At 43.3% G+C, this 18,835-nt stretch overlaps 1 protein-coding gene across 4 annotated transcripts; it reads right to left on the reverse strand.

Annotated features, from left to right (window-relative positions):
• Window positions 1-1,831: 1,831 nt before the first annotated feature.
• LOC106601739 (luc7-like protein 3) lies at window positions 1,832-18,298 on the reverse strand. Of its 4 annotated transcripts, none has more exons than XM_045715482.1 (10): window positions 18,007-18,298; window positions 10,309-10,415; window positions 9,993-10,137; window positions 9,754-9,831; window positions 7,655-7,759; window positions 7,324-7,485; window positions 6,747-7,084; window positions 5,149-5,309; window positions 4,171-4,406; window positions 1,832-2,472 (listed from the first exon to the last, which is right to left on the reverse strand). In XM_045715482.1, the coding sequence occupies exons 1-9, from the start codon at window positions 18,103-18,105 to the stop codon at window positions 4,204-4,206; spliced, it is 1,398 nt and encodes a 465-aa protein (XP_045571438.1). In that variant the 5' UTR covers window positions 18,106-18,298; the 3' UTR covers window positions 1,832-2,472; window positions 4,171-4,203. The 4 variants fall into 4 exon arrangements, with proteins under 4 accessions (XP_045571438.1, XP_045571437.1, XP_045571439.1 ...); XM_045715481.1 differs by having other exon boundaries at window positions 6,747-7,081; window positions 9,754-9,834; XM_045715483.1 differs by having other exon boundaries at window positions 5,149-5,306; window positions 9,754-9,834.
• Between the last annotated feature and the right edge of the window lie 537 nt (window positions 18,299-18,835).

Here is an 18,835-nt window from a genome sequence, read left to right on the forward strand (position 1 = left end):
TCAACACGAGTTTTTCATTTTAAATTATTATACACATTTCTCACCACCAACAGAATATATATATACACAGTGAGGGGGAAAAAGTATTTGATCCCCTGCTGATTTTGAACGTTTGCCCACTAACAAAGAAATGATCAGTCTATAATTTTAATGGTAGGTTTATTTGAACAGTGAGAGACAGAATAACAACAAAGAAATCAAGAAAAACACATGTCAAAAATGTTATAAAATGATTGGCATTTTAATGTAATTAGGGCCAGAATTTGGCAGTTGTTGCCATCCTGTACCTGTCCCGCAGGTGTGATGTTCGGTTGTACCGATCCCGTGCAGGGGTTGTTACACGTGGTCTGCCACGGTGAGGACGATCAGCTGTTCTTCCTGTCTCCCTGTAGCGCCGTCTTACAGTACGGACATTGCAATTCATTGCCCTGGCCACATCTGCAGTCCACATGCCTCCTTGCAGCATGCCTAAGGCACGTTCACGCAGATGAGCAGGGACCCTGGGCATCTTTCTTTTGGTGTTTTCAGTGTCAGTAGAAAGGCCTCTTTAGTGTCCTAAGTTTTCATAACTGTGACCTTAATTGCCTACCGTCTGTAAGCTGTTAGTGTCTTAACGACCGTTCCAAAGGTGCATGTTCATTAATTGTTTAGCATGGGAAACAGTGTTTAAACCCTTTACAATGAAGATCTGTGAAGTTATTTGGATTTTTACAAATTATCTTTGAAAGAGGGTCCTGAACATTTTTTCTTTTTTTTTGCTGAGTTTATGATTCCGGCCCTTGTCTCTGTGATAAAACCATTGCTATCAGTGTTTAATATGTGTTATTATATACGGTTTTGAATTGTTTAATCAAATATTCTTAATTTCTAATACTTTATGGCCTGCAGGTCACTTGGTTAGGGAAACCTTCTGGCCCTAATCACGATTTATCATCAGTCGGGCTAAAACGTTCCGTCTGACCACAAGACCCGACCTGGGAAAACTCCAAGCCCTAGACCCAATTCCCCTCTGGAAGAGGCAGGTGCAGTCTACACCCAGTACAATCACTTAGACCTTGGCACTAATCCTTAAGCAGTTGGCTGGGCTCCAGTGCTTACTCAGACCAGCCATAGGAGGCAGGCACAAACCCAGCCTGTACACTGACCCCACCACCCTTAATTATTAATTACACTGCTCTGATCAGGAATCGCCTGCTGCGTTGTCTAATTGCCTGCTGGGTTGACATGGTCCGTTCCGAGACTAAAAAGCCGAAATCACACAAATAAAAAAGGCCAGACTGAGCCAAGCCCAACTGTAGGCTACTGGGCTGGCCTGGTTACACATTTACTGTAGTTGCTGGAACCGTGCTGGAAAGGAGTGTGAAAAGACAATATCTGAGCCAGCACAGTGGGGTTCAGGTCGGCCCTAAAGTGTGATCCAGGGAAGAGCGAGAGGCTGGTAAGGTATCCTTATTAGGACCATAATCAGACCAAACTCCCTCAGTTATCTAGCTCCTATCTTGATGCTGGATGGTAGACAGGGAATACCTAGTCAGTTGCTTAACCACTAGACTACCTGCCACCCCAAAAAGACAGTGCAAGTGATAGAGACAAAGATGGGGTGAGAGTCAGCTACCGTTGATTAATGAAAATCTCTAGGTTTTATACAGACCCAGTGGGGCTCATCCTCTGAAGTAGATTCTAATGAGCCGGGGTCTGTATTCACAAAGCATCTCAGAGTAGAAATGCTGATTTGTCGGGATCAGTTCCAACCTCTTATTTATTATGACTTAAAAGGCAAAACTGACCCTAAATCAGCACTCCTAACACAAGAGTCAAACAAATCCACAGACATCATTCAAGCTCTTTTTATTGATCAAGATGAACAGGTTTAAAATCAGAACAAAAAAAGCTAAATTAAATCTCACTATATTTTACAGTAAGGGGCTAGAGATCAGTCAGTGGGTGTGAGATCTGGTGGGTGGGAAGGCGAGAAAGATGCTCCTGACTAACATTGTACAAACACTTTCCAAACTGATTTTACAACTGATTTCCCCAAAAAGGTCGAACCGTGAAAGAGTGGAAACCTGACATTACAAACCAAAACAAGCACGGTTTTTATTTGTCATAAAAACTGCATGAGAAACAGAACATAGATAAAAGCCTTAATATACCATTCTACCTCAGCAGCTACTAGACAAGGTCCTTTATATCAGAAACGATGAAGGAAAGAAATACAACGGAAAACTGAATGAAGACTGTCTGGTCCTGCGCTAAAAATGTGATCTTCAAAACAACAACAACAACAACAACAACAGGAAGACAGAGGACACCTTTACACACGCGTGTCTTTTGTTGTGATTCAGATGTCACTGTTGTTTTAATAAGCCACTACATCTGTGGTTCACCTTGTTTTAAGCAGCGCAGAGACAGGTTCAGGGTGGAGTGACAGGTGGTCTTCAGATCTTCCTCCTCCAGATTTCCCAGCGTCCCCTGGGGTGCACAAACGGTCAAAGAGGTGACACATTAGCAAAGATCCTGGTAACACAACTTGTAGCAGCCACAAGCTGTTATCATCAACTATACATACAGATATCTTTCGCATTCATAGAAATCCCCCTACAGACATGTCACATAGAGGAATGGTAACTAATCTAACGAACTGGAAAATAAACTAAAACTAACACTAGCAAACGTTGGGGAAAACTAAATAGCATTTTTGGAGCAGGGAACATCGTGGCATTGTGTGGACGTTTCTCCAACAGCTCTTTAATGTTAGTGGACATTAGCTGACGATGGCCACCCTGCTCTTCACACTCAGTTTGGGACACAGTATAAGGCAATAGAACTCAACTTTAAAAGTTTTAACCATCCTATTTTGAGATTATGGAACCTGCTTGATATCCCCTTTACCATAACATGAACTGTAGACAAACCTAAACTGAGGAATGTTAGTTGGATGATAGATATAATCTATCAACAGCATGTAAATAATATAAATTGGTACACTTTCAAAGTCAATGAAGTCTTGAAAGGCAGGTTCACTAATAAGTATCAAATCTAATTAAATTAAACAGCTGGAGGATATCAAACAAGTTGACCTGTACCTCTTATCATCATCATCATCATCATCACTTCCTGATAATAAATACTTCACAAAAACAACACCTTTAAAAGATGAAGAAAAAAACAAAAACAAAAAAACAAAGGAGAAACAATACACATCAAGCTTTAGTCATGATAAAGAGCAGTAGGCTCACAGGCAACAGCATTCAGTAGAAATGGATGTGGGTAGAGAAAGGAGTACCTGGGTGAGTACCTGAATAGTTTGACAGTTTGATCCTTGAGGGTTTATTAATTTGCCTTTTTCTTTCATGAGGTCGCTCACTCACTCAACACCAACGCTGTGTGAGGTATGGAAGTCAGCTGCAATCATTCATTAACCCCTACCCTTCCATCACCAGCCCAATGCTAACCAACACACTGTGTTACAATACAATGCATATCAGAGAACAGTGAGCTGTATATAGAACACAATATCCATGGCAGTGGGAGAAAAAAATGGTTTTAGACTGTGCATTCAGTAGGTCAAAGAAATAGTACGGATCCTTCCATATATAGCTTCACTTTACTTTTAAAGTATCTGTAAAATGCAGTGTCTATGTGTGGATACATGTCCACATATCTAGACAAACAGTCACTGTAATACGTTCAATATAGGCTATGAAAATCGACAAATGAAAAGACATGGTTACTGCCACCATCACTGAAGAGAAAAAAAATATACAAGAGGCAATACAGGCAGAAAGAAATGCTTGGATTTAAAATTGGAAGAGATTTTTGTCCAATAGACAAAATATAGAGATATATAATATGTATGCATGTATATAACCGATACAAAACGAGGGGTACCTCCAGGTATGTTTTTCAGGACTACACTGGTCTTTCCCTCTGGGCTTTGTGACCTCTGTTTCTACCTTCTTCTCTCATCATCGGTCTAGCTCCATCTTCAGTGCATACTTACGATGCACTATATCCAAAACAACAGGGTAAAGATACAACATACAAATCAAAGGCAATAGAACTGAAAGTAAACAGGGGGAGAGGAGAACAGGAGGGGAGGTTTGAGAGGGAAGATGGGGGAGGGGTGTGTGTTTTGAGAGCCAGGATGACGGGGGAGGGCGCACTTACCTGAGCCTGATCTGAGGTCCTATCAGATCAGTTTTAATTGGACTGAGTGTCACCTTCAGAATGGAGGTCGTCTTGAGCAGCCCCGTTGACCCTGGCCAGAAGGGCCAGGCCCAGAGTGGAGGCAGGAGCCTCAGCCTCCACGGGCCCAGGCTTGGCCACGTCAGAGGAAGGCTTGTCTTCCTCTAACACCTCGTCCTTCTTGGAGCTGCTCCTCCTCTCCTCCGGCTCCTTACGCTCTGGGAGGGATGGAGGTAGGAAACAGAGTCATGACAAAGACTTCTAGAGTAGGACACACTTCAGATCACACTTGTGAATTCAGTAAGGAGCATTATGGTCCAAATGTTGTTGCATCACCAGCTCAATCACAAGTGTGGAGTCACTCAACCAAACGTGGGTAAAAGGTCTAGTCAGAGATTTTTCTGCCATTTAAATCTTTAGGCGGGCCGCCTAAGTGTTTTTCAGGCCACCTAAGTCCAAACAGTGTAAAAAAGTCTATATTTATTTTATACATTTTAGGGATGGAAACCGCGTTCAGTGTAAACTTAAACAACAAACCAGATAAAGTATTTAGAATAAATAATCATTTTTTTAGTCTTTGAGATTTAACAATCACCAAAAGAAAGGAGAATAAAAAAAATATATATATGAATTTAGCAGTATTGATTTTATGTTTGAGTAAAAGAACACAGCATTAGCAATGGCAAAATGAATAGAATTGCAGGAAATTAGCTTTAAAACAAACATTTTCTAGCAGCTCAATGGGGAAATGTGGATAACTAAGAAATTCACTTAAATTCAAACATTTCTCTACACCGCCTCTAAAATGTTCTCTAAAATTCAGCCACGCCGACGGATGGACCACGCCCACCACCTTTTAGATTCAGAAAGAAACCCTGCTATTGCTGCAAGAAACCTGCAAGATCTAAGTTGTGATTATTCTAAATGTGTTTGAATGTGCCAACTTGTCCCATGTCTCACCTTTGTCTCTGGACGTCCTGTCCTTGTCCCGGCTGCGGCTCCGGTGGCGGTGAGACTTGCGCTCCGAGCTGCGGGACCTCTTCCTCTCCCGGCTGCGGGAGCGCCGTTTCCTGTCCGAACGCTCCCGGCTGCGCCGCCTCTCCCGGTCCCTGTCCCGGCTTCTGTGGAAAACACAGGACACATGTTAATCCACGACACACTCAAGAGCAGAGCAGTGGAACTTTCAACGAGTGAGAGTTTTTCACAAACACATGAACTGTGATCCCTGATTAACATTATAGGGCCAGGCAGAGCTGTACTGGGCTGGTTAACCCCCTAAAGTCGATGTCCGCACCCCACGGAAAACTAATTAGAATAATAATATCTCCAGAAAAATATTTCAGATTAAGGTAGATATGTTGTTTTTGCAATGGATGTGTCTCAATCCACTGCATCCGCCTATGTAACACTTCCGCATCTGCGGTGAAAGGTGACAGAGCTAGAGCGGTGTTTGTCAGACCATGAGGCATCCCATCTGCGGTGAAAGGTGACAGAGCTAGAGCGCTGTTTGTCAGACCATGAGACATCCCATCTGTGGTGAAAGGTGACAAGAGCTAGAGCGCTGTTTGTCAGACCATGAGACATCCCATCTGTGGTGAAAGGTGACAGAGCTAGAGCGCTGTTTGTCAGACCATGAGACATCCCATCTGTGGTGAAAGGTGACAGAGCTAGAGCGCTGTTTGTCAGACCATGAGAATCCCTAAAAATCGGTCTTCTCACAAAATCGTCTGTAGCATCTGAACTATTATGACTCCTCTATGGAAAGATGAGACTGGCATGAACACGATGGTGTTCTCCGTTTTGCTCTACGATCCCCACAAGCGTCTTGGGACTCGTCAGAAGTCATTACAGCCAAACTGCCAACTTCTGTCTGTAGCGGCCAAACAGTTTGGGGTACACACTAATATGTAAAGGTGAGACTCTCAGGAACATGTCTGTTGTTCTGTTCTAAGACGCCCACAGGCCTCAAGACTGGTCTGAAGGACCACCCGTACCAGTTGAAAACATTTATGGAAGTATATATGGAGACTGTTAATTGGCAAAAATAAGGGGTTAAATACATGTTTAAAAAAAAAAAAATAATAATAATCTCTCAGATGTAGGACAGACACTTCAGAACAAACTTCCTTTAGATGTCTTTTTGGGACTATTTGTTCTTCCATGTAGTGAATCTGTTATTCAATGCGTTTGTATAGGCTAATAGCAGTAAGGCCAAAAAATGTTTTAATCAAATACGTTTCTTAACATAAAAAAAAGGTGTGATACAAGGGGTCTTAAAATACCAAATCAAATAGCAAAATGATCTTTGGTATGACCTTAACACAATTCCTTATAGCTTAGTAGACCCCCTCCCCCGGTTTAGAGTTATGGGTCAAGCATCCACCATAGTCGCTCGGACCGTGCTGGAAAAGACAATTTGAAAGGAAAATGAATGAGCCAGCACAGTACATTTGGGGGTCGGCCTATAGTGTGAATCAGCCATAAGACTAGTCTACGTGCCATACAGTACTAGTCTACGTGCCATACAGTACTAGTCTACGTGCCATACAGTACAGTACCTGCTACGTTTGCGCTCCCTCTCCTTGCTCCTGGACCGCCGGCGTTCCCGGGAACGACTCCTCTTACGGTCCGACGCCCGGCTGGAGTGGCGGCTGTTCGAGTGGCTCCTCCTTCCTCTCTTCTCCCTCTCTCGCTCCCTCTCCCTCTCCCGCTCCTTCACTCGCTCCCTCTCTTTCTCCTTCTCCTTCTCACGCTCTTTCTCCTTCTCCTTCTCTTTCTCCTCCTCTTCCAACTTGCGCTTAGTCTCCCTCTCCTCCCTCTCACGCTCCCAGTCCTTGCTTTCTAGCTCTCCCTTGTCTTCTCCGGCGGGGTCTTCGGATCGCCGATTTAACTTCTCCTTAACAGAAAATCATTCATTCATGACTTATCAACAACAATTCAATTATATGACCAAATGTTTTTCTTTATCAGCAATATCAACATACTGGTCTTTCAAAACAGCAACAGTCAAAATGATTAAATTATACTTCCTTTTCATGGGTATTAAAGCATACAGTACAACAAATGGCATATATGGAATCTTGACAAACACACATTGACTTGGGAGTGAACAATCCTTCAAACCTAAGGACTTACCTTGAGCTCCTCCACGGTGGACTTGATTTTGGCGTAGCCCATGTGCTGCTTGCCCATCAGGTGGTCATCCACCCGGGACTGGGCATCTCCCACAATGAGGAACGCCCCGCACACCTCACACACCTCCATCTGTTTCTCCTGGGCCGCAAAGGTCTCAATCGTCTGGAATCAACCAGGATGACTTTTAGTTTTAGAACTACAGCACTTTCAACCAAAAATGTATTCATCCCCAGGTTTAGTTCACGGTATTGAATTCATACAAAAGGCTTACTAAATAGATAACTGAGTTGATCAATGCTGATGGAGTGAGAAAGAACCGGGAGTAACTCACCGAGGGGGTGGAGCTGAGCAGCTCTCTCTCATCCTTTAGCTGTTCCACCAGTTTCATCATCCCCTGGGCCTCCTCCACTCTGCCCTCAGAGCCCAACTCCTCAATCTGAACACAGCACATACAAACGGCAACTTTGTTGTCATAGAAAACAACTTACTCACTCCAGTGTATGTGTCCTGCATGAATGTAGGCCTTCACATGATGGATGCATGTACACTACAGTCCAAAAGTTTGGGGTCACTTACAAATGTCCTTGCTTTTGAAAGAAAAAAATAAAAGCAAACAATGTCTACACTGTATTTCTGACCAATTCGATTTAAATTTTAATGGACCAAAAATGTGGTTCTCTTTCAAAAACAAGGACATTTCTAGGTGACCCCAAACTTTTGAACGGTAGTGTAGGGTCCATGTACATTTGAAGTCGGAAGTTTACATACACCTTAGCCAAATGCATTTAAAATCAGATTCACAATTCCTGACATTTAATCCTAGTAAAAGTTCCCTGTCTTAGGTCAGTTAGGATCACCACTTTATTTTAAGAATGTGAAATGTCAGAATAATAGTAGAGAGAATTATTTATTTCAGCTTTTATTTCTTTCATCACATTCCCAGCGGGTCAGAAGTTTACATACACTCAATTAGTATTTGGTAGCACTGCCTTTAAATTGCTTAACTTGGGTCAAACGTCTCAGGTAGCCTTCCACAAGCTTCCCACAATAAGTTAGATGAATTTTGGCCCATTCCTCCTGACAGAGCTGGTGTAACTGAGTCAGGTTTGTAGGCTTCCTTGCTCACACACACTTATTCTGTTCTGCCCACAAATAGTCTATGTGATTGAGGTCAGGGCTTTGTGATGTCCACTCCAATACCTTGACTTTGTTGTCCTTAAGCCATTTTGCCACAACTTTGTAAGTATGCTTGGGGTCATTGTCCATTTGGAAGACCCATTTCCGACCAACCTTTAACTTCCTGACTGATGTCTTGAGATGTGGATATATTGAAGCAACATAATTTTCCTGCCTCATGATACCATCTATTTTGTGAAGTGCACCAGACCCTCCTGCAGCAAAGCACCCCCACAACATGATGCTGCCACCCCATGCTTCACGGTTGGGATGGTGTTCTTCGGCTTGCAAACGTCCCCTTTTTCCTCCAAACATAAATGGTCATTATGGCCAAACAGTTCTATTTTTGTTTCATCAGACCAGAGGACAATTCTCCAACAAGTAAGATCCTTGTCCCCATGTGCAGTTGCAAACCGTAGTCTGGCTTTTTTATGGCGGTTTTGGAGCAGTGGCTTCTTCCTTGCTGAGCAGCCTTTCAGGTTATGTCGATATAGGACTCGTTTGACTGTGGATATAGATACTTTTGTACCTGTTTCCTCCAGCATCTTCACAAGGTCCTTTGCTGTTGTTCTGGGATTGATTTGCACTTTTCGCACCAAAGTACCTTCATCTCTAGGAGACAGAGCGCATCTCCTTCCTGAGCGGTATAACAGCTGCGTGGTCCAATGGTGTTTATACTTGCGTACTATTGTTTGTACAGATGAACATTGTACCTTCAGGCGTTTGGAAATTGCTCCCAAGGATGAACCAAACTTGTGGAGCTCTACCATTTTTTTTTTCTGAGGTCTTGGCTGATTTCTTTTGATTTTCCCATGACGTCAAGCAAAGAGGCACTGAGTTTGAAGGTAGGCCTTGAAATACATCCACAGGTACACCTCCAATTGACTCAAATGATGTAAATTATCCTATCAGAAGTTTCTAAAGCCATGACATCATTTTCTGGAATTTTCCAAGCTGTTTAAAGGCACAGTGAACTTAGTGTATGTAAACTTCTGACCCACTGGAATTGTGATACAGTAAATTATAAGTGAAATAATCTGTCTGTAAACAATTGTTAGAAAAATTGCTTGTGTCATGCACAAAGTAGATGTCCTAACCGACTTTCCAAAACTATAGTTTGTTAACAAGACATTTGTGGAGTGGTTGAAAAATGAGTTTTAATGACTACAACCTAAGTGTATGTAAACTTCCGACTTCAACTGTATATGTGCTCGATGGTGGAATGTAATGTTTTGGTAAACCCAGGCAGCTCACCTGCATGACTAGGTCCTCGATCTTCTCTGTCAGGACTGTAGCTTTCTCCTCGTTCTTCCCCACAGGACCACCAGGCCCCTGCTGGAGAAAGAGAAGGTCCAGTCAGCATAATCTAACAACATTGATGAACATGACAAACCCGAATACAAGGGTTGGCCTAGGTTTCCATGTTGAGTTCTGTGTTCTCTATAGTGGCGAACCTATGGGCATTGACTGAGTATATCTATAGGTATTCTTACTCCTGCGGCCTGCTGGGCCTGCGACAGGGCCAGACGGGCGTGGCCCCTGCGGATCCTCCTCTCCACCTCGGCCAGGAGAGACTGCAGGTAGCGTAGGAAGTCCCTCTCATAGCCCTCCTTCATGAACCGGGAGCTCTTCTCATACCTGGTGCACATAGGGATGAAAAGGGAGTTATACACCTGTTATAGACATGTGATACTAGTTTAAGAACAGCCCTTAGTCGTGGTATATTGTCCATATACCACACCCCCCCAGGCCTTATTGCTTAATTATAACACAAACAACAAAAAGTGATGGGAAAAAAGTAAAACGTACATTTTCCTAAGGTTTTCATCGTGGATTTTTTCACAGGGACCCAAGTCAGACCGGGTGTTTGTGAATAATTCTGCAGGGCAGAATCCACAGAGATAGTACTTACAGGTCTGCAAGTGAAGGGAGAAAGGATAAGGCACGTCATTAGTGAGCCAACAGATGCATGATTTTGGGAAATACTGAAGCCACAAAACCTCTTCAATGCCGGGCCTGACAAAAATGTTGCTTGCAAACTGGTTGGGAATTGCAACATGGATCGTCTATCAAACATGCATCTTCAAACATTGATTAGCCTAATCTCACTGATGAACAAGATTAGTAGCTAGTGACCTTTGCTTTGGTAATAATGCCAATTCTAATATTTTTAGTGGTAACCATTTAGCACGTAATACACACATACAGTGCGTTCGGAAAGTACTCAGACCCCTTCACTTTTTTCACATTTTGTAACGTTACAGCCTTATTCTAAAATTGATTAAATGAACAGAAAATCCCCTCAATCTACACACAATACCACAATGACAAAGCAAAAACAGGTTTAGAAAATGTTGCATACAAATACACAAAAAAAAACAGAAATACCTTATTTAAATAAGTATTCAGACCCTTCACTATGAGACTCGAAATTGAGCTCAGGTGCATCCGGTTTCCATTGATCATCCTTGAGATGTTTCTACAATGTGATTGGAGTCCACCTGTGGCAAATTCAATTAATTGGACATGATTTGGATAAGCACACAGCTGTCTATATAAGGTCCCACAGTTGACAGTGCATTTCAGAGCAAAAACCAAGCCGTGAGGTCAAAGGAATTGTCCGAAGAGCTCCGGGACAGGATTGTGTCGAGGCACAGATCTGGGGAAGTGTACCAAAAAATGTCTTTAGTATTGATGGTCCCCAAAAATAGTGGCCTCCATTCTTAAATGGATGAAGTTTGGAACCACCAAGACCCTTCCTAGAGCTGACCGCCCGGCCAAACTGAGCAGTCGGGGGAGAAGGGCCTTGGTCAGGGAGGTGTCCAAAAATCCGATGGTCACTGAAAAAACCCTTCTAGGACAACCATCTCTACAGCACTCCACCAATCAGGCCTTTATGATAGAGTGGCCAGACGAAAGCCACTCCACATTAAAAGACACATGACAAACCATTTGGAGTTTGCCAAAAGGTACCTAAAGGACTCAGACTACTGATGTAACGATATGACATTTTTGGCCGATACCAATATCCGATATTTTCCTTGACAAATAAAACGATACCGATAAGACTTTTAAAGTTTAGCAGGATTTTAAGCATTCTAGTAGTTAAATAGTTAACACACACACATGGACGCAGCGGTCTAAGGCACTGCATCTCAGTGCAAGAGGCGTCACTACAGTCCCTGGTTCGAATCCAGGCTCTACCACATCCGGCCGTGATTGGGAGTCCCATAGGGCAGCGCACAATTGGCCCAGCGTCGTCTGGGTTTGGCCGGGGTAGGCCGTCATTGTAAATAAGAATTTGTTCTTAACCAACTTGCCTAGTTCAATAAAGGTTACACACACACCATAATTATTTTGTTAGCATTTACGTATGCCCCCACTACCAGTAAAACATCATCAAAAACTATTTCACGTACTTGCTGTGCTGTTTCGTCGTTCATTTCTTCAGTCGTTTCATTCTCAACCAGGATTTCTATGGAACGCCGTTTGGGTCTTTACGTGCCAAAAAAGCTTGTTGACCAATCAGGATCTGAATATGACTGCACGTCACAATAATTTAACGGGTTCGTACATTTTTTGCATAGTTTTTACACATTGATTACAATATCACTCGTATTTCATATGTCACAACGATTCATCGATAACGCATGCTATGAGCACTGGTAAAGATGTCTCGCACATCTACAGTGTTGGACATTTAAAAAAAATAAGACAGTTATTTTATTATGGTGATCGGACCCATATACAGTGAGGGAAAAAAGTATTTGATCCCCTGCTGATTTTGAACGTTTGCCCAGTGACAAAGAAATGATCAGTCTATAATTTTAATGGTAGGTTTATTTGAAAAGTGAGAGACAGAATAACAAAAATCCAGAAAACGCATGTCAAATTTTATAAAATTGATTTGCATTTTAAGGAGGGAAATAAGTATTTGACCCCCTCTCAAACAAAGATTTCTGGCTCCCAGGTGTCTTTTATACAGGTAACGAGCTGAGATGAGGAGCACTAAGAGTGCTCCTCATCTCAGCTAGTTACCTGTATAAAAGACACCTGTCCACAGAAGCAATCAATCAATCAGATTCTAAACTCTCCACCATGGCCATGACCAAAGAGCTCTCCAAGGATGTCAGGGACAAGATTGTAGACCTACACAAGGCTGGAATGGGCTACAAGACCATCGCAAAGCAGCTTGGTGAGAAGGTGACAACAGTTGGTGCGATTATTCGCAAATGGAAGAAACACAAAAGAACTGTCAATCTCCCTCGGCCTGGGGCTCCATGCAAGATCTCACCTCGTGGAGTTGCAATGATCATGAGAACGGTGAGGAATCTGCCCAGAACTACACGGGAGGATCTTGTCAATGATCTTAAGGCAGCTGGGACCATAGTCACCAAGAAAACAATTGGTAACACAATACACCGTGAAGGACTGAAATCCTGCAGCGACTGCAAGGTCCCCCTGCTCAAGAAAGCACATATACATGCCCGTCTGAAGTTTGCCAATGAACATCTGAATGATTCAGAGGACAACTGGGTGAAAGTGTTGTGGTCAGATGAGACCAAAATGGATCTCTTTGGCATCAACTCAACTCGCCGTGTTTGGAGGAGGAGGAATGCTGCCTATAACCCCAAGAACACCATCCCCACCGTCAAACATGGAGGTGTAAACATTATGCTTTGGCGGTGTTTTTCTGCTAAGGGGACAGGACAACTTCACCGCATCAAAGGGACGATGGACGGGGCCATGTACCATCAAATCTTGGGTGAGAACCTCCTTCCCTCAGCCAGGGCATTGAAAATGGGTCGTGGATGGGTATTCCAGCATGACAATGACCCAAAACACATGGCCAAGGCAACAAAGGAGTGGCTCAAGAAGAAGCACATTAAGGTCCTGGAGTGGCCTAGCCAGTCTCCAGACCTTAATCCCATAGAAAATCTGTGGAGGGAGCAGAAGGTTCGAGTTGCCAAACGTCAGCCTCGAAACCTTAATGACTTGGAGAAGATCTGCAAAGAGGAGTGGGACAAAATCCCTCCTGAGATGTGTGCAAACCTGGTGGCCAACTACAAGAAACGTCTGACCTCTGATTGCCAACAAGGGTTTTGCCACCAAGTACTAAGTCATGTTTTGCAGAGGGGTCAAATACTTATTTCCCTCATTAAAATGCAGATCAATTTATAACATTTTTGACATGCGTTTTTCAGGATTTTTTTGTTGTTATTCTGTCTCTCACTGTTCAAATAAACCTACCATTAACATTATAGACTGATCATTTCTTTGTCAGTGGGCAAATGTACAAAATCAGCAGGGGATCAAATACTTTTTTCCCTCACTGTATGTGAAGCTAGCCACAATAAGGATTAGGCATAATAGTGGAATTTGCGGTTAGCCTTCAAATAAAAGTATGGCATAATTCTACTATTGTTATCATTTGAGTCACTGTCAATGGCATACTTTTATTTTGAAGGAAAACCGCAAATTCCACTAGTGTGCCTAATCCTTATTGTAGCTAGCTTCACAACACATAACCCATTCCGGTCGAGCGTCACGATCCTGATGAAGCTGGCTGGCTGCTTACAATGTTAGCTGTGGCAACAGGGTTAAGTAGTTGGCTAGCTATTTATTTAAATTTTTTCATGAACTGATGTTCATTTTCAATAGGCGAAACAACAAGTGGCAACCTAGCTAATACTTACAAGGATTCCTAAATCATTGCTAAGAATAATGAAAATGACCGCAGTTTCTACTGGTCATTGTTTTCAGGCTGGATGTATTGGTACTAGCTAGGTACCCCAGAAGCTGCGGTCGAACAAATTATGCTTTATTACCAACGCGGTATTCTAAACATCGTTCGTGGCCGGTGTTTGCAGACTTTTTTGTACAGCTTTGACAGCGCTACAGTAACTTCGACACGCAAACACCCAAACGGCGTTCCATAGTAACCTCAGCAAAAAAAAGAAACGTCCTCTCACTGTCAACTGTGTTTATTTTCAGTAAACGTAACATGTGTAAATATTTGTATGAACATAAGATTCAATAACTTGGACAAACTGAACAAGTTACACAGACATGTGACTAACAGAAATTGAATAATGTGTCCCCGAACAAAGGGGGGGTCAAAATCAAAAGTAAACGTCAGTATCTGGTGTGGCCATCAGCTGCATTAAGTACTGCAGTGCATCTCCTCCTCATGGACTGCACCATTTGCCAGTTCTTGCTGCGAGATGTTACCCCACTCTTCCACCAAGGCACCAACAAGTTCCCGGACATTTCTGGGGGGGGAATGGCCCTAGCCCTCACCCTCCGATCCAACAGGTCCCAGACGTGCTCAATGGGATTGAGATCCGGGCTCTTCGATGGCCATGGCAGAACACTGACTTTGCTGTCTTGCAGGAAATGACGCACAGAACGAGCAGTATGGCTGGTGGCATTGCATTACTGGAGGGTCATGTCAGGATGAGCTTGCAGGAAGGGTACCGCAGGAAGGGTACTACATGAGGGAGGAGGATGTCTTCCCTGTAATGCACAGCGTTGAGATTGCCTGCAATGACAAGCTCAGTCCGATGATGCTGTGACACACCGCCCCAGACCATGACGGACACTCCACCTCCAAATCGATCCCACTCCAGAGTACAGGCCTTGGGGTAATGATAAACGCGAATCCAACCATCACCCCTGGTGAGACAAAACCACGACTTGTCAGTGAAGAGCACTTTTTGCCAGTCCTGTCTAGTCCAGCGACGGTGGGTTTGTGCCCATAGGCGACGTTGTTGCCTGTGATGTCTGGTGAGGACCTACCTTACAACAGGCCTACATGCCCTCAGTCCAGCCTCTCTTAGCCTATTGCGGACAGTTTGAGCACTGATGGAGGGTTTGTGCGTTCCTGGTGTAACTCGGGCAGTTGTTGCCATCCTGTACCTGTCCCGCAGGTGTGAAGTTCGGATGTACCGATCCTGTGCAGGTGTTGTTACATGTGGTCTGCCACTGCGAGGACGATCAGCTGTCCGTCCTGTCTCCCTGTAGTGCCGTCTTAGGTGTCTCACAGTACAGACATTGCAATTCAGTCCTCATGCCTCCTTAGCAGCATGCCTAAGGCACGTTCACACAGATGAGCAGGGACTCTGGGCATCTTTCTTTGTTTTTCAGAGTCAGTAGAAAGGCCTCTTTAGTGTCCTAAGTTATTATAACTGTGACCTAATTGCCTACCGTCTGTAAGCGGTTACTGTCTTAACGACCGTTCCACAGGAGCATTTTCATTAATTGTTTATGGTTCATTGAACAAGCATGGGAAACAGTATTTAAACCCTTTACAATTAAGATTTGTGAAGTTATTTGGATTTTTACATATTATCTTTGAAAGATGGTCTTGAAAAGGGGACGTTTCTTTTTTTGCTAAGTTTATGTATGTCGTGAAGCTAATAGCAGTGACGCTATTACTGTGTAACTCCAGGACAACATCTGAAAAATAGCGCGCTTGGTAGTGTGTACCGGTGCTCGACCAGTCGGCGAAAGCCAACATCCCCCACGACAGAGAACGGTTGATTGTCAAGGGCAATGAATTCTATTATCTTGGCTTTAATGGATTTTGCCTTTGAGTTGTCTCACAGAAAATGTCTTACTCTTTCAAATGACTGCTCAACTTGTTGACTGCTCGATCCACACAGCAGACATTGTGGGCTCGGTTAGGGATGCTGTGCTGCACAACATTTTACGTGGTGTCATTATGTCATTACCTACATTATATAGATATGCACGGCAGCTTTGACATCGGTTTTTAAACATCGGTGTGAAACTAGACATCGGGCCGATACTGATATTGGCATCTTTAGCTAATATCGGTCGATTACGATATGTTCACCGATATATTGTGCATCTCTTACTCAGACCATGAGAAACAAGATTCTCTGGTCTGATGAAATCTTTGGCCTGAATGCCAAGCGTCACATCTGGGGGAAAGCAGGCACCGCTCAGCTCCAGAGCACTCAGGACCTCAGACTGGGGCGAAGGTTCACCTTCCAACAGGACAACGACCCTAAGCACACAGCCAAGACGACACAGGAGTGGCTTCATGACAAGCCGCAATGTCCTTGAGTGGCCCAGCCAAAGCACGGACTTGAACCCGATCGAACATCTCTGGAGAGACCTGAAAATAGCTGTGCAGTGAAGCTCTCGATCCAACCTGACAGAGCCTGAGAGGATCTGCATTGAAGGGATTAACTCCCCAAATACAAGTTGTAGCATCATACCCAAGAAGACTTGAGGCTGTAATCGCTGCCAAAGGTGCTTCAACAAAGTACTGGGTAAAGGGTCTGAATACTTATTTTTTTATTTAACTAGGCAAGTCAGTTAAGAACAAATTCTTATTTACAATGACGGCCTAGACGACGCTGGGCCAATTGTGCACCGCCCTATGGGACTCCCAATCACAGCCGGATGTAGTACAGCCTGGATTCAAACCAGGGACCGTAGTGACGCCTCTTGCACTGAGATGCAGTGCCTTAGACCGGTGCGCTACTCAGAAGCCCTGAAAACTTGTGTAAATGTTCGTTTTTTTATTGTTAATACATTTGCAAAAATACACTTTTTTGTAATTATGGGGTATTGTGTGTAGATTGAGGGGACAACAATTTAATCAATTTTAGAATAATGCTGTAATGTAACAATGTGGGAAAAGTCAAGGGGTCTGAATACTTTCCGAATGCACTGTAAGTTACATAACTTTTTAGATGTGTAACGTTATATTGTTAGATATTACTGCACTGTTGGAGCTAGGAACACAAGCATTTCGCTACACCCGCAATAACAGCTACTAAATATGTGTATGCGACCAATAAAATGTGATTCGACTCAAAACTCATGCAACTTGATTAACTAGCTAACGTTACATTGACAACGACATAGCATAAGGTTACTAAACTAGCTAATGTCTAACTTTGAGCCAATACAAATGTCAATATTGACTGAAATTCGCAGCTAGCCAACGTTAGTTTGTCTCCATTACGGTTTCACATTCTGTTGATGTCTGCAAATAACGTTAAAAGTACCCACTTGTTTTTATTTAGCAAGCTAGCTAGCCCAGTTGTCAGTGGACCTGTAACTAGCCGTCATTAGCAAACTCGTATGTTGTCGTTGGCGAAGTTACTCATTAACTACTATATAACATGATCTACCTAGTCATAGTACAGGGACAGTGTTGGTCGTTAGTTTAATGCGGATTCGTGGGTCAGGGGGTTGGGCCTGGAGGAACATGCTGTCCTCAATTGTAGCTAACGCGTTAACTTACCTAACTAGCTAACACCCGACCCTAGCGGTCGTTGGTTTATATCTAGTTAGGATGCTGTTAGCTAGCGAACATCATGTAGGTAGCCAGCTATTACGTTTAAGCAAACACAACAATATCTACGTCAGTTTGCTAGTTACCTACCTATAAAACGACTCACTGAAAACAAGAACGGGACGAAATTGTTTCCAGCGAGCTGGCTACAGCTAACAAAGTGGCTAACTTACGGTCTCGTGGTCCCAGCGTACGTTGCATCGTTTCTCATCGGGGGCCAAGTTTCTGTCTCGACCCATCAACTCATCGAGTAACTGGGCTGCGGAAAGCATTTTGCCTAAAAACTGAAAGCAAAAACCTATTGTATCTACTAAGTTAAACCATTTATTATTGCGCCAAAAAATACAGATCCTAGTTATTTCAGATCAAAATGGCAGCCGTTCGCATTCAGCAACAGTCGCTACCCACTGTGCGGAACCTGAAACCGCCGCTGTGTAAGAAATTACGCCACCCTCTGCTTGGATGTCCTGTAGCATCCACTCACGGTCCCCCACAAGCCCTTGATCATCGTGACTCCCACATAAGAGTTATTGGGCGAAGGCGTATTCTGTGTGGGGTTTATTAAGAGCCCTGACGCTTGGTCTGAACATTAACTAGCATCGCTTGCAGTAAGGTTTTAGAAGCATAAGAATCTTATCTTTCATATCACCGATAAATTATATATACTGAAATATGGCTGTGTGGGAACCTTAACCCTAACCCTATAAAGGTGTGTATCAATTTAACCTTTGTCAGGGTTAAGGTTCCCACACCGCCATATTTCAGTGATTGTTTACAAGAGCAGATGGAAGACAGGCCGTGTTGGACTGCCGACTGACTGATCTACAAATCACCTCGCACATTGATATCAAAATATTTACCCCTTATACTAACCTTGGTAGAGCTTCATGCTGGAAGCTAAATAGCTCGTTATTAAATAATGATATAGTTAAAATTGAGGTTAAAGATCTGCTTTCACACTTTTGGGAAAGGGCTTGTGAAGAAAAATCGTATTGAAACATC

This window comes from Salmo salar, chromosome ssa03 (assembly GCF_905237065.1).
Source record: "Salmo salar chromosome ssa03, Ssal_v3.1, whole genome shotgun sequence".
NCBI classification, from domain to species: domain Eukaryota; kingdom Metazoa; phylum Chordata; class Actinopteri; order Salmoniformes; family Salmonidae; genus Salmo; species Salmo salar.

Coding starts and splice junctions, on each gene's coding strand:
- LOC106601739 (XM_014194094.2), bottom strand. CDS start 18,105: ATGCTTTCCGCAGCCCAGTTACTCGATGAGTTGATGGGTCGAGACAGA. Junction 7,760..9,753: donor TCGAGGACCTAGTCATGCAG/GTGAGCTGCCTG, acceptor TGCTGTGTTCAG/ATTGAGGAGTTGGGCTCTGA. Junction 7,486..7,654: donor TGCTCAGCTCCACCCCCTCG/GTGAGTTACTCC, acceptor GGTTGATTCCAG/ACGATTGAGACCTTTGCGGC.